Source organism: Papaver somniferum, chromosome 7, assembly GCF_003573695.1.
Source record: "Papaver somniferum cultivar HN1 chromosome 7, ASM357369v1, whole genome shotgun sequence".
NCBI lineage: Eukaryota > Viridiplantae > Streptophyta > Magnoliopsida > Ranunculales > Papaveraceae > Papaver > Papaver somniferum.
Window position 1 is genome coordinate 10,354,200 of NC_039364.1, and position 24,073 is coordinate 10,378,272.

The window sequence follows — 24,073 nt, forward strand, 5'->3', positions numbered from 1 at the left end:
TGAATCCATTTGTGTATGAAATTAGGGCTAGATAGGTGAAGATTCCATACCTTTGAGACACATTTGAACTTAAATATGAGATTCAGAGGAAAATAAGGAAAGATCTGAAGCCAAAGATCCTCTGTGAAATATGTGCTGTTTAAGGTTTTCTTCATAACTTGGTTGCTTGGTGATGATTCTTCAGACAAAGACATCTTTATACCTCCTTTGACGGATCAAAAAAGAAAATCAACAATCAGACTATGTGGACGTTAAAGTGATGAACAAAATACTAATGTGAAAAATCCCTAATTGAATTTACACCTTTTGAGTTAGGGTTTGATGAGAATTGGGTTTATTTGGGTCAATGGTTGTGTATAGAGAGGAGAAGAATTTTAGGAGGAGATGAAAGAGAGAAAAAAAAGGAATTTGGTGAGTCGGTGAATCGTGATTAAGAATATCTTTATTCTAATTCCTGGTTTCTTATCTGCGTAAGGTGGGAGTCAACTTTTGATGTGGGAACCGTGGTTACATGGCCTGGAATGCTTTTGGTCAGAAATTATTTGTCTAATGTTTCCTACTTTCTAGTTTCTACTCGACGTTAGTCGGTTTTTTTTTTATGGTCTCCGGCGGGAACTTGTGACACGTCAGATGTATAAAACTGAACCGACTCAAGAACTTGACATTAGTCATGCACATTGGCTTAGGACTTGTAGCAATTTTGGTATGCACCAATGGAGACCCAAAACTAATTTTGGTATGCACCAATGGAGACCCAAAACTAAGTGTGAGGCTATATGATCAAAAAAGATTTTAATGCGTATTTACTGCGTATATGCATTATGTCTAAGCATAAGGATACCAATCAAAAGAACAAGAAGAAGAAAAAAAAAGAATAGGTTGGAAGTCTGTTGGTGCATTTTTACACCTTATAATGTAATGATTTATATGGCTACGAAGATTTACAAATTAAGATATTTGAGGAAACTGAGTTGCATAAAAGAAGTAACTTGTGATTCTTTTTAGTTTTACTATCGGATGATAATATGGAAATATGGTTTATGATGTTAACGAATTTATTATTATTATTTTTTATTTTTTTGTTGAGTATTTCAAATTTAATAATCTGAAATTAGCTTCTCTTAGCAAGGGATAGACTTTTGCAAGGATTCCTTTAACGTCAATGTTGTAATTGTATCGATTCTAAGAGGACTCAGAAAAGTGACGCGTAGAGTGAAGGCATGAAATCTAGAATGTTTCAAGTTTTTCTATTTCAAACCTTAAGCAGCCTTCTTAGAACTATAACATAAGCCATGAGAGCTCACCTAGTCTAGAACTCCAGGCAAGCATAGAAATGATATTTTAATCCAACTAGGGAAACCGAATAGCGTACAAATCTCAAAAATGAGAAAGCATAGAATCTTGTAGCAGACTTGCAACCAGGTTAGATATTCAACATAACTCAGCAAACATAAATATAAGTCCTCACTAAAATCAGGTCTCGCAGTGAGTCAAGTACAACCGTAAATTTTGCCACAACAAAACATAAGTTTTCCTTATCTGAAAAAAAACTCGTCACAATTCCTCATCTGAATACCCATATCTTCCTTTTATCATTGGTTACTGACTTGCTGTATTTGGGACTGGACAAGTCAGATGATGACAAGTCCGAATCAACTTTGGAATTACGTCGCAGTTATGAGAAAATTGGGTACTAATGTGTAGCAATTAGCATGTTGAGACTTGAAACTGTCAGTCTTCAATAAAAAAGGACCATATCTTGATTATTAAATCAGATCTGATTCCAGTCTACCTACCTACATTGGCCTCACTGGTTTGGTCGTTGGCTTTCTCCTTGAGGAATGCAGCACTAACAATGCTCAGGCTTAACTTTGAATGTGGAGCCTGCCTACAGCTTTGTCCGAGGTAAATTCTTAATGTGTCGACAAATCGAGATCATCACCACATCTTCCCGTCATATAATGAACTCTATTTGTGCATATACCGACCAATCGATTCACATATAGAATTATAGTTGTTTCATGGAGGGGTGTCTTAAGACATCTTTTCATGGTCCACTCATTTGTTTGATGGAGAGGGTTACGACGAAGGCTAGCTTCTCGCAAAATGTAATGTTGTTCCTTTGGCCCAATGAGTGGACCATTAAAACAAATGACAACAGTACATTTTGCAAGAAGCTAGCCTTGGTGGTAACCCTTACTTTTGGCAATGAAAAGCAAAATTTAATAATAAAATCAAAGAGTCACTAAAATAGTGACAAAGAGATAAAAGCAAAGAACCAAAGAAGTCACTGGGTTGACTACGTAAGACAGCATCCCAGTAACAAAATGATAGTTGAAAGCAAAATATTCTTGAACAAATCAGTGTGAATAGACCAGTTGAAGAGAGAACACTTCAATGCAATTATGATTTGCTTCACAGACCTAGCTTTATTGGTAAAAACTATATCATTCCTCTCCTTCCACACATTCCTCTTCGTCGTAACCCTATCCATGAAACAAATAAGTGGACCATGAAAAGGTGTCTTAAGATACCCCTCAATCCCGGCTATAAACTGTGACAAGCCCAACCTACTAAAATGTAAGGTGAAAAATAGAATTTTTTCACTTCTGTTTGATAGGATGTTGAATGAACTTGCCAAACGTATTTCTCGTTTTCTATTGGTGCAAATTTTGTATGCACTAAGCCACTTAAAAATGCGATGAACTGATTTGTGTGACTAAATGATTAAGAAATTGCGCGTTTAATAGTATTCGCATGTAATCACTGATCCAACTCTCACATGCGGTTGTAAAGTTTCATAACTGTGGTTTCTGCTTTTACATTGATAAATAAAATAAATAACACCTAAGAATTGAGATGTTTGGGGAAATTGAGCTAAATAATGTTGAGTTTACCCTGTTCGATAGATATATTTTATACTTTCGTCAATTCTCAAAGTCGCGGTCAATATTATAACATTAACAGAGGGAACATGCTAAGTTTTTAGCAAGGGCCAATGGGTCAAATACTATGATTTGATCCAACTCAAAGGTGATGCCTAAATTCTTTTGAGTCTTTTTTTCTCGTCTAATTCGTCCGGATTTGGGTTCTTTAATTCTAAATCGTCTCTCTGGGATGAATCAATGAGCTGAATTTGATTAGTTTGATTCACCAAAACTTGGTCCTGGAGAGTTTTTGGCAAGTTGTTGTATATCAAAGTATCATAAATGGCACCTACACCTACTCTAGTACTCCAAACAATGAAGCAAAGTGGGGTAACAATACATTCAGAAATTTGTTTCTAAGAAAGCTTTCTTAGTTCTTCTCTCGTTTTAATTGTAGAGCTGATAGTTCTGCAGTCAACTTCTTTTCTTTGTTTTGAAAAGTGTCAATCACGGTTTCTGAGTCTGAAACTTTTTTCTGGGATTTTCTCTGGATACATATCATTTTCGGATTAGAGCTATAGAAAGCGGGTCTTATCACCTCCTCTCACGACATTGACCAAGGGAGAAAACCCACGTTACATCAATCATTTTTTCTCTAATAACTAGTTACTCAAAAATTAAGATATGGTACCTAGAGCTGATTGTGAACAATCAACGACTGACAATCAAAATTTAGGAATGTATGATTTCTTAAATACTTAAATAAGCCACACAAAAAAAGGTTAGCAAAACCTGAAGTTGGTCATTTAGAGCTTGAACCAATGAAGAAGAAATTGAGGGAATTTCCAGTAACTGCGAAGGACTTTTGGCTAGTCGTACTCCTATCAGTGCCTGTTGTTAAGTTACGGGCCAATAACATAGTCATGACTGATGGTCCATATGTTGAAGCCACTAGTATGTGCCTGTCTGATAAACACGGTATATGTTATCAGTAATATTCAAAGAACCAATTCCAAATCTATCCTGCAACTCATGACTGAAATAAACAAAATGCAATTTTATTCAGTAGAATCAGATTCAGCAGCGAAGGAACAATTTTCAGCTACTGCGACAAGTAACAGCAGTTTAACACAAGACCTAATTAGAGTTACAAGTGACACCTTGTCTGTGAATGAGACATGTTCGGGATTTACACACCTGACAGTGACTAATCATACATCTCTGGTAATATGAAAACAAAAAGAACACAAAAATATAATAAAAAGTATTTCTCCAAATTTTGAAGTTCCAATGCAGTAATATCGGAGTCCGTCCGTTCAATCAATATATTTGCTTCATTACCAGATAATACAATACACATAATCAGTATTGAATATGGACCGATCCCAAATCTTTCCTGCAACTCATGACCAAATAAAACACAATTGTATTCGTATTCCATAAAATTAGAACCAGCAATGAAGAACCAATTGCTGCTACTGCTACAAGTAACAGCAGCATAACAGCATACCTAACTAGTATATTGTCTATATAGATTTGGTGAAGTATATCCTGGTAATATGAAGAAAACGAAAAGGCACAAAAACAATAAGATGTATTTCTCCAAACTCCTAAGTTCCAATATAGTAACATTGATGAACAAGATATCAAATGCTGGACAACCCCAGTCTACAGCTTGTAAGAAATATCAAATATTGTTACCATATGAGTCTACGAGATGTCATCCCAAACAATCGACATGGAAGAATTAAAAGTAATACACAGATAAGCATTTCCACGACATAGCATAATACATTTTGTTAACTAGAGATATAAAATACTCTTACCAAGACCGAGGTGCAAGTATGGTTGGCATTGGCTTCAGAAATAGTGGCAAGTAGGCAATATCAGAAGTTGAATGTTCGTTACCGAGGAAAGAAGGATGACAGAGCTCATCATATTTTCTGGTTCCAGCATTGTATACCTAAACATAGTTCTTGTAACTGATTATAACAACATTACTGTCAACTGGACTGAAACCGATAACTTTAATTATGTCACCCCATCTAACACCAACAGAATTTGCACTTAATTTGATACTAATTTCGGCAAATAGATCATGTAAGTCAATATTGTTGTGCAACAAACAGAAATTCTCCTCCTGGAGCACCCAGACACATAGAGTCGCCTCATGTCTTCTCATTTGAGCACAAAAGATAGATCCATTTGATTCCCCAAGACAACGAGTGGAACCAATTCCCCTGTCAGGCAACACAACCATCCTACATTGACGAAATTCAGATTCATTGTTCCCTAGATCATATGCTGAAATTTTATTATACCAGCCCATCCAGTATCGCATATTTCTATGGATAATCACACCACCAGTGGGTAATCCAACAGAGGCACCTCGAATGGATATCAAAGTAACACCATCAGGACAGAAAATATCATAGAATTCCCATTTACCCAAATCAGAAGAAAATATTTGAATATTGAATTTGTTCGAATTCGTTTGCCATGGAAGTATCCGCACAACCTTATAACTTGTGTGTTCCGAAGAACACTCGCATACGAAACCAGTTAAAGTTGCAAGTCTTTCCGTATCATATCGATGTGGTGTAGTAGGAAGTTCAACCCATTTTTGAGTAAGTGGATTACAGACATAATGAATTGAATTTCTAAGACATAAAACCAGACCATTACTTGATCCTAAAAAGTATAATGTACTGTTTGAATTTGGTAAGAATTGAAAAGAAAACCCATTGTGATTAGAAATAAATTGGGAATGAGAACCAAGATATGCAATTGAAAACTTTCTCAACGAATTCTGTTTAAAAATGTAAAATAGGATCCATGGGCAGAGATTATTATTATTGAATTGAATCCATTTGTGTATGAAATTAGGGCTAGAGAGGTGCAGATTCCATACCTTAGAGACACATTTGAACTTAAATATGAGATTCAGAGGAAAATAAGGAAAGATCTGAAACCAAAAATCCTCTGTGAAATATGTGCTGTTTAAGGCTTTCTTCTTCAAAAATTTGTTGCTTGATGATGATGATGATTCAGACAGAGACATCTTCATACCTTCTTTGACAAATCAGAAAAGAAAATCAACAGTCAGACTGTCCGGTGTAGGTTAAAGTGATGAACAAAATCTTAACGGAAAAAATTTACACCTTTTGAGTTAGGGTTTGATGAGAATTGGGTTTATTTGGGTTAATGGTTGTATAGAGAGGAGAGGAATCTTAGAAGAGGGAGATGAAAATTCAATGAAAGAGAAGAAAAGAAAAAGGAATTTGGTGAGTCACTGAATCATGATCACGGAATTTGGTGAGTCGGTGAATCGTGATTACGACTTTCGATGTGAGAACTTGAAGAGTAAAACTTGCCGGCCCAGCACAGCACGGCCCCGCTCATGAAACACGTGGTTAAGGGTGCACACGGTACGGTTCGGCTCGGTTCTTGCCGAGACCGAGTACCTGTACCTCCCTAACCTCGGTTCCAAAATTTTGGACCGATACATATACTTTGTAGCTCGGTTTCGGTACCACTCGGTACACGTGCGGTACCAGGTACGGTTCCGGTACTAGTCTCGGTTCCAGAGCAAAAAAAATCCTGCACATCTTGCAAAGAGCTAATCAGTCCGTAATTTACTTGAAATTCATCTTCAATGTAATCGCCATCGGTTTTCTATATGGAGGATCTCAGACTTCCCACCAATTCATGCAATTCATCTTCACCTGGTTTTTTCAATGGTCCTACTAGTGCAAGCGCAATGAGACTCCCTATAGAATGGTCAGACAATGGAGGAACCATCCTTCGGAGTATGTTCACGGCTATACACAACATGGATGGTTTTGAATCTACCGTAAACTTTAGGTTCGAAGCACACTGCCATAACAACGCTGTTACTAATTCCACCTTCGTCGGGTTTGCTACATGTAAATTATTGGCATCCTTGGCTTTAAGAGCAACAATTTTGGATGAAACGAAGACAAACCTCTTGCAAACGGTAACGATATCACTGTTTCCTGGATCCATTTTGAATGGCAGAACATTAGGTACGTCTTTCGGAGGAAAATGAAAAGCACCGTCAAAAGTAGGGATGATTGATTCTCCTTCTTCATAATGACCTCCATCATTCATCTTTATACGAGCGTTTGTTCTTGCCCAAGCATTAACGAATATGCTTAATGATGCTGCATCAGCGATGTTATGCAACACAGAAACTCCAACTACCATTCCGCCACAATCAAACATGTTAACTTGAGTTACTAGTTGCACCAGATTATCTCTGCATGTACCTGATTCCGTATTGTAACGGAGGTTAATAGGAATGAATTGATCCATAATATAACCTTCATTAGTAACACAGGAAGAGAGAAGACGGAAAAAAAAGAGAAGAAAATGAGAAATCCTAGCCAAGTTTTCCTATATATACCACCCCTAAATCTAACGGATATCATTAGTCTACTACCCCTAAATCCAATGGTTATAATTATTCGGTACATTCGGTCCAGGACGGTACGGGATTAGGGCAGGACCGTGTACCTGTACCTGCTTAGTCCCGGTTCCTATTTTTTGGAACGATACCTGTACCCCCTTCCTTGGTTCGGTACAAAAACAGGTATGGTTCCACCGGTTCCGGGATGGTCCGTCGGTCCGGCTCGGTTCCTGTGTACCTTTAGCGTGCTATGTGCCGTGTTGTGCCGGAGATTATGATTATGACGTGTCGTGATATGTCGTGCTAGAAGGCGTGTTGTGCTGGGCTATGCTAGAAATATAAATTTGTTGTGTCGTGTTGTGCTGGGCCTGTCATATTTATTTTATATTTTCCAAATATTTAAGTATTGTATGTTTTATTCTGAAAATAGATAAACATAACGTAATAAAATGTCAATAATTAGCTAGAATAAAGACTCTTTTGTGAAATATACACAAAATGTTATGTGTTATGTAATGTTGTGTATACGTAGTATTTTATACATATTATGATGTATTTTCTTAACGTGTTGTGTTTTGCCGTGCCACGCTCTTATTCGTGCCGCGTGCTATGTTGAGCTAATATGCCAATTAGTCAAACCCAGTCCGTTCATGAAAGTAATGTATTATGCCGTGCTCGGCTGGGATGTGTTCGTGGTGCCATAGCCCAATTTATACCTCTAGTGAGAACCATGGTTGGGCATGTGTCCTACAACGCATTTAATCAATATGGGATAGAAATTGGGTCCAAAAAAGTATTCCGAATTTATATGTCTAAAATGTTTCCCACTTTCTAATCGGGAAAATTAAGCAAAGACCCAAAAAAAAGAATATTTTCATTGTGAGGCCCACAATTAATTTTAGGTACCGTGACACCCATAATTATATGAAATTATGAAAAATGTCTGCATGACGGATTATGCATCCGTGCGACAGGTTATGCATCAGGGGTATAATTGACAACGCAATTTGGATATAACATATCTAAAAATCCGCGCCTTGGAATTTTATAAATTTTATATCGTTGGAAAATTTTTTAAGAGAGTTATCCAACGAGTACAAACAACAATGTCAAATTTTTATTTTTCACGAAAAAATCGGAGGTAATCATCATTTTAGGTAAAATTTCGAAAACTGACTACATAACCATTATGCATCCACAAAAAAAGATGCATAACACATTCTGCAGACGCATAACGAATTATGCAACCATTTTCTCGGTTGCATAACAAATTATGCATCTATAACAAGTTATGTAACCATTATTTTGGTTGATTTTAGTGTGTACATAAAAAATTGATGCATACTGCAGTATGCATCCATATTTACGGATGCATATCAGGTTATGCATCTCTGTTCTCGATGCATAAAAGATTGTGCAACAATTTTCTCGATGCATTATGCATTCATATTCTCACGACTGCATAACATGTTATGTAGATATTATTGTAGGTGCATGACAAGCTATGCAACCTTGTTTTTTGTTCGTTTCAATACTAAGAAAAAAGTAGCTGCATAACATATTATGCAACCGTTTTCTGGATTGTATAACAAGTTATGCAGCAATTTTTGTAGATGCATAATGAAAAATGCATCCATTTTCACGACTGCATAACATGTTATGCAAACATTTTCTGAAACTGCATGACAGATTATGCAAGAATGCGACCACTAAAAAAAATCATATGCAACAATATTATATTAACAAGTGTCTTAAACTAGTAAAGAAGTACTAGTACCAGTCTTAAAAAAAAAATTATCTTCGAGTTTTCTCACAATTTACCTTTTTCTTTCATAAGGTTATAAAAAGATATCTTGTCTACTTACAAAAACATTAATAAATTAGTATTAAGCCGTACAGGAGAGATTCTTGAGAGCAACATTTCCCTCTTCTTTTTTTGATGACGACATCTGCTTCTGGAGAACAACGTCATTGATTATGGCATCCAGTGAAATGTTCAAAATTTCCTTTGCCCAATTACCATTGTCGATTGCAGCATATGCTTTTGTTGTTGAATACCTCAGCTTCTCAAGAGAAGCAATGTTGGGTGGTCTTTCATCCACTGCAACACCAACTAGAAATTAGATCTCGAAACACCAACTAGAAATCTGTAGACAACTATCAATTGCTTCTCAATCAATACCAAAATGCTCCGTACGAACTAGCCACTTGCTCAATTCAGATATAACGGATCAATGAATTAAGACTATAGAAAATGTGTAGCATATGACACAACAGTAAACAAACTTTAAACCTCCACCCAACTTAAATACTATTGGGTATATTCTTGTATATTTGCATATATTCACTTGTCTTGAGAAGATATTCACCTCTTTTAGAATATCTTTAGAATATTGTTGTAACCCTAACTCCTTTAGAGTCTTTGTGATCAATGAAAACACACACGGAATTGAATCGTCTCTCTCGTTTCTCAACTTTTATCTTCATCGCATGCTACTCATGCACAGAAGAATACTATAAGTGTTCAATTCACTAACTCTGAATGTGTTATACAGGACCATACTTTGAGGACGAGGATTGGTATGGGTAAGCTCATGGATGGGCTGTATTGCTTGATGGTGGGGAAACCAGCTCGTGTCAACGTTGTGTTAGAGAAGACTGCAACAGAATTATGGCACAAACGGCTTGGTCATCCTTCTATCCAAGCTTTGAAGTCTCTACCTCAGATTGGTTGTGTTGATAGTCAGTTACATTTTCATGCTTGTGATGTCTGTCATAGAGCCAAGCAAACTCGTACTTCGTTTCCATTGAGTAATAGTAGGGCAGTTGATTTATTTGAGTTAATTCATTGCGAAGTTTGGGGGCCTTATCATCCAAATCGTGCCTGTAACTCGAGATATTTTTTAACCATTGTTGATGATTTTTCTAGATGTGTTTGGGTGTATTTGATGAAAACCAAAGATGAGGTACCTACCTTGTTAACAAACTTCTTTGCACTGGTTGAACGACAGTTTACTCGAAAGTTTAAGACTTTACGCAGTGATAATGGAACTGAGTTCAAAGGTCTCGTTTCTTATTTTCGAAACAATGGCATTATTCATCAAACCTCTGTCGTTAAGACACTACAGCAAAATGCTAGGGTGGAAAGAAAGCATCGTCACATTCTTAATGTCGCTCGTGCGCTACGTTTTCAAGCATCCTTACCAATCGACTTTTGGGGAGAATGTGTTCTTACAGCTGCCTACTTAATTAATCGAACCCCTTCTCGTGTTCTTCACTTCAAGACGCCTTATGATCTTATTTATGGTTCAGCTCCATCTATTCACTCTCTTAGGGTCTTTGGATGTCTCTGTTACGCGAAAAACCTCAATCCTTGTGATAAATTTGACAGTCGCAGTCGTCGTTGCATATTTCTCGGCTATCCATTTGGAAAGAAGGCCTGGCACCTATTTGATCTTGACACAGGCCATTACTTTCAGTCTCGAGACGTACATTTTATTGAAGATACTTTCCCGTTGGCAGATAATGATGAGCTTCTGAAACTGCACTCACTGTATTCTGATGCGGTCACTGATTCAGCTACTAGAACTTTGTCTGACGATCATTTTGAAGCTGACTCCAATAATGCACATGTATCTGGTGGTTCTTCTTCCGCTGCTACTCTCTCGCCTGTTGACACTGCACCTCCACAGACTAGTTCCCATATTCCATCAGTCTTCCTGGATGATGCACAACAAACATCACATATTGCTGAGAATGATGCACAGCCGTTTTCTCATACGGCACCTGCTGTAAATGATACATGTTCAGCTCATCAGGAAATTGATTCAGCACCTACTTCTTCTTCTGTTGTGCCTGCGTCTGGTACAGAAATTGTTACTCCTTCTCTCACAGACAATACAGATAGTCGAGATCATAATAATATAGTTGCAGACGAAGAACTTGGCCGGGGTAAACGTACAAAATTTGAGAACGTTAGGCACAAGGATTTTGTCCAGTGGCAGGGTGTTTCAAAACAGTCTAACACGACCTTGGTTTCCCCTGCAGCTTCACCTATACCAGTCAAGTCCTCAGGTACTCCCTATCCTATAACTAATTTTGTGAATTGTGATGCATTTTGTACTGCACATCGTTTTTTTGTTGCAGCTATTTCCAATGATGTTGAACCCAAATCATTTAAAGAGGCAATGGCTGATCCACGATGGCGTCAGGCAATGGAAGTTGAAATTGCTGCACTTATTTCCAATGGTACATGGACAATTGAAGATTTGCCTGCCAACAAGTCTGCAATTGGTTGCATGTGGGTTTTTCGCATTAATCGAAAATCTGATGGCTCAGTTGAGCATTACAAAGACAGATTAGTTGTTTTTGGAAATCATCAACAGGAAGGAATTAATTTCACTGAAACTTTTGCTCCCACAGTAAAGATGGTAACTGTACGAACTCTTCTTGCGGTTGCTGCAATAAACAACTGGGAGTTAGTTCAGATGGATGTGCACAATGCGTTTCTTCATGGTGATTTAAAAGAAGAAGTTTATATGCGACTTCCTCCTGGTTTTAGTAATGGATTATTAATAATGGTTTTAGTAATGGATTATTAGTAATGGTTTTAGTAATGCACAAAGTTTGTAGACTTCATAAGTCATTGTATGGTCTACGCCAGGCTCCACGGTGTTGGTATGCTAAGCTAGCAGCTGCTTTGCGTACATATGGCTTTTCTACCAGCGCTTCTGATCACTCGTTATTTCTTTATCGTCATGGGAATATTATCATGTATATTCTTGTATATGTGGAAGATCTTGTTATTGCTGGTAACAACACAGCTGCTATTCGAGAATTTCAGGAATATCTAGGCAGATGTTTTCACATGAAGAATTTGGGAAAATTAAAATACTTTCTAGGCATTGAGGTAGCTAGGAGTTCCAAAGGAATTTTCCTTTGTCAGCGCAAATATGCTCTAGATATATTGACAGAAACAGGTCTTCTTGGTTCAAAACCAGCTAATATTCCCATGGAAGAAAATCATCGGCTGGCTCTTTCCTCAGACTCACCTATGGATGATCCTGCTCGTTACAGACGGTTGGTAGGGAAACTGATTTATCTTAATCTTACACGGCGGATCTGTGTTATTCTGTTCATATTCTTTCCCAGTTTTTACAACATCCAACTCAATCACATTGGGATGCTGCACTTCGAGTTGTGCGCTATTTGAAATCTAGCCCGGGGAAAGGTATTTTACTTCGTGCTGATTCCAAGTTAGTTCTTGATGCTTATTGTGATGCAGATTGGGCTAGCTGTCCACTCAGTCGACGTTCACTCACGGCACACTTTATCTTTCTCGGAGGTTCTCCTATATCTTGGAAAACGAAGAAACAAACCACAGTTTCTCGTTCTTCAGCCGAAGCAGAATATCGTGCTTTTGCTTCAACAACTTGTGAAATCATTTGGTTAAAAGGGTTATTACGGAATTTTGGTTTAGGACATACAAAACCAGTCTCGATTCATTGTGATAGTCAAGCTGCGTTACATATTGCTAATAATCCTGTCTTTCATGAACGAACAAAGCATATCGAGATTGACTGTCACTTTGTGCATGACGAAATACTTCGAGGTACTATTCGTCCATCTTATATTCATACTACCTCTCAACTAGCTGATATTCTGACTAAAGCCTTGGGACGTTAGCAGTTTCAAACTCTTCTTCTCAAGATGGGCATTTCGACTCTTCATGCTCCAACTTGAGGGGGGGTATTGGGTATATTCTTGTATATTTGCATATATTCACTTACTTGTCTTGAGAAGATATTCACCTCTTTTAGAATATCTTTAGAATATTGTTGTAACCCTAACTCCTTTATATAGGAGTCTTTGTGATCAATGAAAACACACACGGAATTGAATCGTCTCTCTCGTTTTGTTCTTTAAGTTATCTCGTCTTGTCTTAGGTTATAGAAACCTTCAAATACTTCCAAAGCTCAATCTGCGGAAACATAGCTAAGTATAGGGGAAGAAAGGAAGCCTGTGTAAGTGGTGTGGTAGGATATCTCTGGTAGTGCATAGTCATCCACTCCACCGCCATCATAACCACCAGCAACACTGCCACTTAAGCTACCAATACCACCTAATGCAATAATACTCTCTGCATCATCCAAGCCACGCACCAGGTTTCTTAGAATCTCAAACCCTATTTTTTGTTGTTGTTCCATGCTATGCTAAGAAGAACTAACAGGTCTGCTTTCAGTTCCGTATGTTTCATTGGAAAATTAAAGAAGTTTAAATTTAGGCCCCAAATTCCTAGTATGAATATCAAATATTTGGAGACTAACTTGTTCGTCTCCAAAAAAAAAAATAGTGACCAAATTTCTTGTCTTAAAAAGAATTTTCTGAGACAAATTCCTCCTCTCCAAAATATTTTATTTTGTCTCGAAAACATGATTTTTGTAACTATTTAAAACCAAAAATATTGTCTCAAAAACATGAATCCAGTTTCGAAGACTCACTTTATCGTCCCTAAATATTTTATTATTCACCAAATTTTTTCTCCTTAAAATTATTCGGAGACAAAATTCTCTCTAATCTTTTTGTCAATGACGATTCATTTTGTCTTTAAAGCGAACTTTCAAATGTTTGGAATTCAAACAATTTTCTTCTTCATTAAAAGGAATTTTTTAGTCTTTAAATACTTTATTAAAGACTAAATTATTCCTCTTTACAAGCTTTAATTTTTCAAGTCAAAAAAGAATTGTACCAGAAACTCGTTCAATGTATATTTTAATAAATTTTTTGAATGTAGACAAAAAAATTTCAATTTTATTAAACAAAATAGTTAAATATGACAGCACCATTGCAATAACACCAATTTAAAAATTCGAAAACAATACAAAATTACATCATCATAAATTAATGACAAGAATTAAAATTATAATTGAATCCAATGGTTAATTATCTATGTCTGTGATTTTGAACATTACTACACATCCGAGCCCAATTAATTTAACATCTTTGGTAAGAATCGTGCATTGTTTTCTTGCATCTTCTGTATTTGTGCAGCTTGCCTTTGAACCAATTTTTCAAAACGCACAGTAAATGTGTCCAGTTCAATCTTTAGTAAGATTGAAGGAGAAGGTACACCAGAGATCAAAGCCACCCAAACTGATCGGTCTCCCTAGCTCCCACAGCAGCACTGAGCAAAACACAACAAATCTTCACATAAAACATTAGAAACGGTCCACTGGCAGCAGAAATTTTGAGAATCCAAAGATGAAAACAAAGAAATATCTTCACTGAAAGAACAAATTTTGCTTGCATATATGATTACTATACCGTTATTAACAATCCCTTGTCAATTCCAAGGATCACCTAAACTATATTGTTCAAAATAAAAAATGTAGCTAGCGAAGATCAATTCATATACCATTTCAACGGCTTATCAAAAATGTATTAACCCATTCAAAGGCAGGATGCTGCCAAAAAAGCTAAAGAAACGTAATTGGACGGAGTCCTTGAAGAAGAGCAAATCAGCTTATCTCAATCATTTTATTTTATTTTTGATCGGTAAATAAGTGGTTTCTAGACAGCCTCATGTGATATAAAATTAGTATTTTACTCCACCATATATATTCGATCTACCACCGGAGAGATTAAAAACAAAGAAACCATTTGAATAATTACCTATTTTGTTAAGAAGCAATCCATATGTTTCTCAGCTTTTCCATTACCCACTTCCATTACCAACCTTTCCACATCAATAACGAGTACCAAGTGGAGTAGTAGATCTCTGGCATCAAGGAACGGCTTGAGCGAGTGAGAGAGGTGGAAAACTGGTTATTGGCTTGGTTGTGTGGTGTTGGTGGTTTTGAGAGAGACATGTAGATGATTGATAGTGGTCTGATCGTGTGTGATAAAGGAGAGTTTCAGCAGAGAGGATCAGATTGAGGGAGAAGAATGGGAGACGAGAGAGAGGGAGGCGGAGAAGGTGATGTAGAATTAGATTTAGGGTTTTTATTTATTTATTTTGGGATTAATAAGGGATCCGACGTTTAAGGAAATCCTATGGTTATCAAGAAAATCCAATTTGAGAAGTCATAAGATGGATAATTGGGCCTTTTCACTCTTGAAACGAATGATTTTTTGAGACCATGAAAAGTGAAAACTTTGACCGGAGCGGACTTTCTTTTATATTTGGTAGGTCATTACGAAATAAAGCCCAGCATCTCTTATCCACATATTTTAACTAATGATCAGAATAAATTTATATTATTTCTTTTATTTTTGGTAGGTCATTATGAAATAAAGCCTAGCATCTCTAATCCACATATTTTAACTAATGGTCATAATACATTTATATTATTTTTATTCATAATTATTCTCTTGATTCTCGATGGCTTTCCAAAAATAATTTGAAGAAATTAATTTTTCCCTAAAATATATTATGTTATATTATTGGATTAAGAAATTACAAAGAAAATATGAGAATTTTGTAGGAAATTGGCAAGGAGACGAGCAACAGGTTGTACTCCAATGATTCCAATCCATTTTTTTATTTAATTATTTTTATTTTTTTGGATAAAAGATTGAAACTAGATGGGAGCCTAGCAATAAGTTTGGCTCGAACACCTTTTTAGATAGCTAAAAAAGAAAAAAAAATTATTCATCGGGAGAGGAGGAATTAAAAGAGATGGATGGAAGCCTGACAACAAGATGGGCTCCAATCCCTTTTTGAATGACAACCCCGATCCAATTATTTTTCTTTTAAATAAAAAATAAGGATGGCTATCCAAAAGGGTGTTAGAGCTTAGCTTGTGGCGAGACTCCCATCCAATCTCTTGTAATTTCATTATTTATATTTGAACCATAATAAATATTAATAAACAAATTAACATTATTTTTTATTTTATTTTTTAAATTAGGTTTGGTTATGCTACACTTTTTTTCTTAACCGAGTTCGGCTAGTTTTTATTTTAATTTGAAGAAAATTCAGTTAGGAGAAAAAACTGTGACATAACTGAATATACTGACTAACTATAGGCTAAGAAGAAAAATTTGCGATGTAGCCGACTTCAATTTTGAGAAAAAATTGCGACGTGAAACTCAATATATAGATTTTCAGAAAAAAATTCATTTAGGAAAAAAAAATGCGACGCAACCGAACTCAATATATACGTTTTTAGATAATGTATGTGTTGACGAACACAAAATGTGTTTAACGCTGACAAAGAACTTGCGGGAACGACTAGCATTTGGATAGGCAGGGGGCTGGGATAGGGTAAATAGTTAATTATTTTCATGTCTCCATTTATAGATTTTATCTGGATTAATCGTCTCACATTTCCCCTGCTTTATTTGTCTTGCCTTTAGCATTTTCCCCACAAATTCTTCTAATATCTCTTGTAATTTGTTTTTCTTTTCTTTTTTAATTCTTCATTTACTAATTAAGAAAAAAAAAACTTTAATGGTTTTTGTGTATATTTTTTAATGGTATTAAACTATATTGATAAATTTACTTTCAGTATTAGGGGTACCAATACTTTCATTTTGGCGCAACAATATATTTGCACAACGACTATGTTTTTCCTACTATAAATAAACTTTGATTCGTGTATTTCCCACGTGCATATCTCTTAGTCGTAGTGTAGCGAGGTTAGACGATCCTTACGATCAACACTAATTTTATTGGTATCCAAAGATCTAAGAGTACGCTTAGCACCACATGTAAAAAGCAAATATAATCCGACGATTCTCATTGGTTTTAACTTCTGCTTTTGATATCCAAACAATAGCTGTTATGATTTATTATCATCTACACATACACTCTTTGAGAGAATTTGTTCCAAAACATATACCAAATGAGGTCAAATGAATTTTAAAACACGATAAAGAGAATGCAAGTACTTTACAGAAGACACGTGAGTAAGAACGAATCACAATATCAAAAAGTGAATGTCGAATTCTGATATATAACATCAACCTTTAACGGGAAAGAATACAAAATCTAAAGTTAAATGAATTTTTCTTGGAATTGACTTATGTAATCTATCAACATGTAAAATGAGATTGAAAAAATATTTAAGTCGATTTTTTTTTAATTTGGAATCAACTTATGTTCTTTTTCGATCAAAAAAATTATAAGAGTGTGCAATATATAATAATAATAGTAATAAAAAACTGCTCTTATCCCACGTGAGACTAACCTTATTTCGTTTGATCGAGTCAAATCACTGTTAGTCTCCAGTTTGTTAGATCCACATCCATCTCACCAACTATCTGCGTAAAATCACCTTTATGCAAAATCTTGAGATACACCTTACTATTTCATTCTTATAACTTCATCTCAATTGATACTTATGTAATGCATGCCGACTCAATCTACTGTACATAATTATCATCCCGTTCTTGAGCCATGACATTTCGTTCCAGTTTACTCCATTTGAGTTAGGTTCGGGTGCTAACACCACCAACATGTTCCAAAAAAGAAATCCGAAGTTCAAATTATGATATTTACTATTAACCTCTAACACAAAAGAGCAAAATCTAAAGTCAAATGAATTTTTCACGCTCATTTTCCATGTTATCCATCAAGCTTACACAATACGCTTGACGATACTCGTTTTCATCGAGATTCTATCCATTTCCTCGGTTATCTATTAATTTTATCGAATGTCCATGGATCTTACCCAATTTCACCCGACTTCACATGGATTTCATCAATTTCTCAAGTTTCATCGATATCACCAAATATCGCTCGACTTTGTTCAATTTCTCTTGGATATCTTAGAATTTTCTTGTTATCCATTAATTTCACATATCTACCGACTTCAATTAATTTCACCAATTGTGTCTGGTACCGGTAGCATAACAACCCGACTTGTCAGACTTAACTTTTTTCCCTTTTTCTTTTTTAAGCGAAAAGATCTTACTGATTACAAGTGATACAACTCTCTTAGCGAAGCCATCTACATGGGGCAAAAATATAATTGACACAAACATGTATGTTTTTTTTTAATCAACTTTTTTTTAAAATTATCATACGTTATTTTTTAAAAATAGCGTTCTAAATTTCCACCAATTTTTTTCACTAAAAATCTAATCCCTCCGCCTATTTTTACATCTCGTCCCATCTCTTTTAAATCCAACGACAATAAACTATGACAAGTCATATATCCGTAGGCTCTGGTCGAGTTGTTTCACAATTGCAATCAGTAATGGCGGGAATAACTAAGTTTTGGCGCACTAAATCCCCAAAATTTTTACTAAAATTCTTTTCCCTCCATTGGAATCCTACTAGCCCCATCGTTGCCTATTATTTTTCTTCTTCGTCATTGCTACTTAAAGCTGTAATAAAATCCACAAACAGAATTTCATAGTTAATTTTCTCTCACCAAAATCAAAAACCCAAAATCTACCGTAAACCGAAACCCATCTTCGAATCTTCATTTGAATGATTTTTGTTCGAAAAAAAGAAATCATCATCAACATCAACGACAGGAACAAGTTTTTTCCCATTAGAAACCCACAATAGAATTCCCCTCATAAACATAGAATACATCTGATCTTTAGGACATGTTCTTGTGTAAATTCTATAACTCGATTTCGAATCCGATCTCAGATTAGTGATTAGTATGCTGTACTCTGCATTACCCATAAAATGGTTAGGCAAATCATTTACAAATTACAGTTTTTCAATTTAATGGTGGAAATTAGAGTTCATCCGATTGTAACCGTAGAGATCCATTGATCAGGTAAGTAAGTTTGATATGTTCATCTATTTACTTCAAATACGTTTTATGTGGATTAAATCTTTTGAAGCTTTGGTACCAATTACATCTATGTTTTTCTAATTTCTTATGATTTCCGTTAGTTTCTCAGGAATCTATTCGAATCTTGTATTCTTCTAAAGAACAGTAATTGATTTGCTAATTGTGTTTTTATTTTGTTGCAGCTAGGAGTGAGTTTTGGTTCGTTTGAAGGATTTGGACATTTGGGTATCCATCAGCAGCTGAGTGAATCACCAGTTTTGGGTAATTTTCTTCTTGTATTTCTTTCCCTCCTCGTTTGAGTTAATCTCAGTCATCATTTTGATACGTGTTACCTGTTTGAGATAATGTCCCACTTGCAAGTATTATGGATTGCTTTCTCAACAGTAGTTATAGTGGTTAAGAGCGTCCACAGTGGTACGATCATAACCAAAGATCAAAGACCAAAATAAACGATCAAATTTGAGTTTAGTCTGGTGTGTCACGTTACGGGTGGAAGACTAAATTTGATCGAGCGTACATTATATATTCGCCTGGTGTGGGACGTGGGATATACGTCCGCCTGATTAGGGAGATTCTTAAAAAAAAAAAAAAAAAAAAAAGAAGTGGGGCGGAGGTATAAAGCCCGCCCCACAAAAAAAAATTTGGAAAACAAAGAATGGGGCGGGGGTATAATGCCCGCCCCATACAAAATTAAAAATAAAATAAAAAATGGGGCGCAGACTTTAGGTACGCCCCATGTGGAGCGTAGACTTTACGTACGCCTGGTGTGGTGCGGGGACTTTACGTACGTCTGATGTGGGACGTAGATTATATAACCGCCTGGTGGTGGGGCGTGAACTATACGACCGCTCGACTATATCTGGATTTGGTCTTGATCGTCGACCAAATTTGGTCTGGGTTTTACTTTTTGATCAAATTTTGATCGATGGTCCGTCCCACTACGCCAGCCCACTCGACTAGAAATTTGATCTTAGTCGTCCACTGCAGTTGCTCTAAGAAGATGCAGTTCTGGTTTTATTTCTTTAGTCATTCCTCAATTTGTTGTGATTTGCTTCCGTACTTATGCAGTAAGTGCTCACCTGATTTTGTGACAATTCCAAGTGGATGATATGTAATCCTAACTTTTATGAGACTGAGTGTAGACCATATAGTATCTACCAATTATTTTCACCAAATCTCTTCTAAACAGCCATCTGAGGTTCCTGAATAGAAGCTAGAATTCAAGCATAGGCTTCCAATAGCTCTTGGAGCAGCTAAAGGTGATCCTCTGGAAAATCAGAGAGCATTGATGGCTTCCCTGGTATTGGTTTTGGTTATTTTAGTAAGAAAAAGTATTAGAAGGTTCTTTGTTCGCCCATGCTATAGATGCTGCCTCTAAGACATTAATTTAGTCAAGAACGTCCTCTTTATGGACTAGAATCTTGAAGCAGTACTCTCTGGATAACGTCTTTCTTATAATTTCCATGCAGGTTTAGCCCACCTGCATACTTTGAGTCCTCCTTTGGTACATAAGAATTTCAAAACATGCAGATGTTTTACAATGCGACACCTCAAGCATTAGTAAGGACACTTGTTAGTGTTTGCCACGTCTTAACTTTATAATAACACATCAGGGTGACATAATTTCAAGTCGATCTAGTAGTATTAGTTATCAGTTTGATTGCCAAACTAGGTTATTTGCATTTCTAGGGATTCTGTCGACAGTCTAAGTGATGATGTCTCAAAACTTGCCAGAGGATTGTCAAATATTGGTATGGTTATGAGATGAGGATTATCAAACATTGGTGAATTGGTTTCTATAATGGATTCTGCTAAAAAGGTCATTAGTTCATTAAGCACTTCGTTTTTGTATTTTGTTATAACTAAAGCAAGAAAAGAAGTAAAAGGATACAAAAGATAAAATCCCATCGCGGTTGATGTTTTGCATCAGATTTCATTGTGGGTAAGTTTGTCATATGAATCGGATAGTTGGAACCAATACCATCAATCAAGCATTCAAGCCATATGAAGGTTTTGGGGATTTTTGGCTATAAGCTTTTGACTGTTCCATGTTTCCCTTCTATCTTGGTTCTCTATATGAGTAGGACGGAGTGTAGGGGTGTTCTTCAACAATTTTTTTTTTTTTTTTGGGGATTTCCTCTTTGGTACAGTCTGATCCAGCAATTGCATTCCCTACCTGACTCTTTTGTTTTTAATTGTAGGATGGAAAATACGGTGTGCCGAATTATGCCGTTTCTCGTGTTACTTCGAAGGTAGTCGAAGCTCCATCATGATCAAATCTGCTGACGGGAAGATTTCTGATACCCTCGTGAATGGGGGTTTGGGTCATCATAAAGATTCTAATTCTGTAAACGGGAAGTTAGAGACATTCAAGGACCTTATCATCTAGCCTTGCTCTGCATGTCTTCTTTTTCATTTAGTCCGGAGTTCAAAGTCATCCGCATAAAGAAGTAATGAGAACAGAAGTCTGTAGAATGCTGAGACTGATTTCAACAAATGTACCGAAATCATCTTTGAGTTGAAGAGGAAAAGAGGTGAAAGAAGATGATGGGAGGCGGGTCAAGCTTGTGATGATTCCCGAGATTTTGTCAGCACAATTGCATTAAGCATTTAGCTGGTTCTCTGAGATTTTACTTTAGTTTATTTTTTCTAGTTTCCCGCCATTTTTATTCTGACCAGTTCCAGAAGTGAATTCCAAACCAAGATGTGTGTAATTAGTTCCTTTCTATTTATTTTGTTATATTTCCATGGAGGGGTTCCTTGGCAATAATAAGTTGGTATTCTTATTTGGTGGCCAACCTTAAGGGTGCAGGGAAGAGATGCTTCTTCGCCGCAGTTTCCATGTAAAATGTGGCGGTGAAAATCAGAAGCTTTTGTTGATCAAATGTTGGGATTTTGTAGATGATTCTTAGTAACTAATATCCCTATTAGACCGGTATATATCCTAGTTAGTTACTAGATAGAAGAAAGTATTTCTCAGTTGCTTGACTTGTCAATCTCGTGTTTAGTACTCAACTATGCGTATCCCTGTCTCTTGTTTTTTGTTGTAATTTCCCTTCTTATAGATTATGCTCACAGAATGATAATCCCTAGGGCTGCACAAGAACCGGTCTACACGACCTGAACCGGAGCAGAACCGGAAAAATCGGACCGGTACCGAACCGGAACTGGTTTGACCGGTACAGACACCGGTTTTGAAATTTGAGAACCGGACTAGACTGGTACAGACACCGGTTCTTGGAGAGAACCGGACCATTTGTACCGGTTATTATTAGCCGTTAAGATCTATCTAGGTTTTTAATCCTAGCCGTTGAGATCTAGATAAAATGTCGAGAAGAAAAAAAAATGAAGAAGCATTCTTCAGTTCTTCTTCGTTTCTTCTTCTCACTCAGCGGCAGCATCATTTTCTCGATTCTCTTAGGGTTTGAATCGAGATTGAATATCAGTAATATCAGTAGATCACCATCTCTATCAGGATTCAGGTCAGTATTCTTCTCCTTAGGCTTTGAAACTTTGAATCGTTTGATTGTACATTGATTTCGTATTGAACCCTAGAATATTGATTTTTTTGACATAATCTCTAGCAAACTTTTTGATTTTATGAAGTTCAAATCATGGGTATGGTTCTAATTTCAGTTTTATGATCCGAGTTTTGATTGTATTGATTTTTTAGGGTTACTGTACATCTGGTTGTATTGATATTTTTAGGGTTTATTTTTTCCTTTTATTTTGTTTTGGTTTGTCTGATTGTCTCTCAGTAGAATTCCTTTTCTAATTTCAGTTTTATGTTCTAAGTTCGTTTGTATTTTTTTCTTCAGATATTGAGAAGATTAGTCCAAAGGCCAAAGCAGAGAAGAAGGAAGAATTAGATTTTTGGGGTTCTCAAGTACTGCACAATGGCTTGTGGTAAGCTCAATTTTTACTCAACTCTTATATAAAGAGACAAGCAATAAGAGTTCAGTGCATATTGATATGGATCACAATGCAGTTTAGCTATTCCTTGGCTTTACAATAGGATTTCATTTTACTCTCATAAATGAAGGATCAGCAATTTCTGCAATTTGATGTAATTTGAAAGTACATATATGATGGGTTTCTACAAGGGACACACTAAGTTTCTCTTCTTCTTGAAACATACTTACAATAACAAATTTCTGCAGTTTTTATGGTGAGGTAGATGCTTAAGCTTTAAAGAGCATGATCAGTTTGGGCTTAACAATTTCTGCAGTTTTGTGGAAATGCTAGCTTTTTCCAACTTTTAATTGTCACCGATTTCCATTTATTAGCTTACACTCTTTACTGACTACTGTTTCTTGTGCAAATTTACTTACTTGTTAATTTACTTACTTACCAATTCATTAATCCGATGTGGAAATTGATGAATGCATGCTTGAAATTGGGATCTGCTAGATGTATTTCTGTCATTCTGTTGTTGGAATAGGAGATTGAATCGAGTTTTGGTGAGGGTGCATAGTGATAACTGGCTAAAAGGCTAGAAACATGATGTCCATGCATATTATTGTCCCTCACTGAAACATAATTATTGGCTAAAAGGCTAGAAACATGATCTCCATGCATATTATTGGCTCCTTGCTAAGAAATGGAAGGTTGGCAACTTTCTTTATCTTGTTGTACTTGTTGAAACATACTTTAGATTCATTTTTATATCAAATTCTCATTGCTACTATGTAATGTATGGAAATGAATGCAGGCTAGGATTGCAAATTGCAAGTGCAGGCTTTGCAGCCATCCATTTTCGCTTGCAATGATCGCATTTCATTTCTTGTCGACTTTCCGTAGACAGACTTATGGTTGTGGAAATGTTGTTTTTTACTTTTTAGAAAATTGAACTTATTTTGGATTGTTGTTTTGAAGTTATGGAAATGTTGAACTTAAGTATGTATGCAACCTGAACTTATTTTGGATACATTGATCATATGAAAATGTTGTATAACTTAGTATTAATTTGTAACGTTTTCCGGGTAAAAAAACCGGTACCGGTCTTGTACCGGACCGGTACC

General features: G+C 36.1%; 2 protein-coding genes and 1 long non-coding RNA gene across 4 annotated transcripts; 1 reads left to right on the forward strand and 2 right to left on the reverse strand.

Annotated features, from left to right (window-relative positions):
- Positions 1-3,551: 3,551 nt before the first annotated feature.
- Positions 3,552-6,106, reverse strand: LOC113295419 (putative F-box/kelch-repeat protein At4g22430). 2 transcript variants are annotated; one of them, XM_026543759.1, is made up of 2 exons: positions 4,694-6,106; positions 3,552-3,833 (listed from the first exon to the last, which is right to left on the reverse strand). In XM_026543759.1, exon 1 carries the CDS (start codon positions 5,932-5,934, stop codon positions 4,831-4,833), a length of 1,104 nt encoding a protein of 367 aa, XP_026399544.1. In that variant the 5' UTR covers positions 5,935-6,106; the 3' UTR covers positions 3,552-3,833; positions 4,694-4,830. The 2 variants fall into 2 exon arrangements, with proteins under 2 accessions (XP_026399544.1, XP_026399545.1); XM_026543760.1 differs by having other exon boundaries at positions 3,811-3,829.
- Positions 6,107-6,542: 436 nt separating this feature from the next.
- On the reverse strand, positions 6,543-7,202 carry LOC113294069 (salutaridinol 7-O-acetyltransferase-like). The gene has a single exon (XM_026542493.1). It carries the CDS (start codon positions 7,200-7,202, stop codon positions 6,543-6,545), a length of 660 nt encoding a protein of 219 aa, XP_026398278.1.
- Positions 7,203-18,688: 11,486 nt separating this feature from the next.
- On the forward strand, positions 18,689-21,823 carry LOC113292923. Its single transcript, XR_003331949.1, has 3 exons — positions 18,689-19,034; positions 19,235-19,313; positions 21,254-21,823. It is a non-coding gene; the product is annotated as an uncharacterized LOC113292923 (long non-coding RNA).
- The last annotated feature ends 2,250 nt before the right edge of the window (positions 21,824-24,073 follow it).

What these genes read in the sequence shown, in the direction of transcription:
- LOC113294069 (XM_026542493.1), bottom strand. Translation starts at nt 7,202, where the DNA reads ATGGATCAATTCATTCCTATTAACCTCCGTTACAATACGGAATCAGGT.
- LOC113295419 (XM_026543759.1), bottom strand. Translation starts at nt 5,934, where the DNA reads ATGAAGATGTCTCTGTCTGAATCATCATCATCATCAAGCAACAAATTT.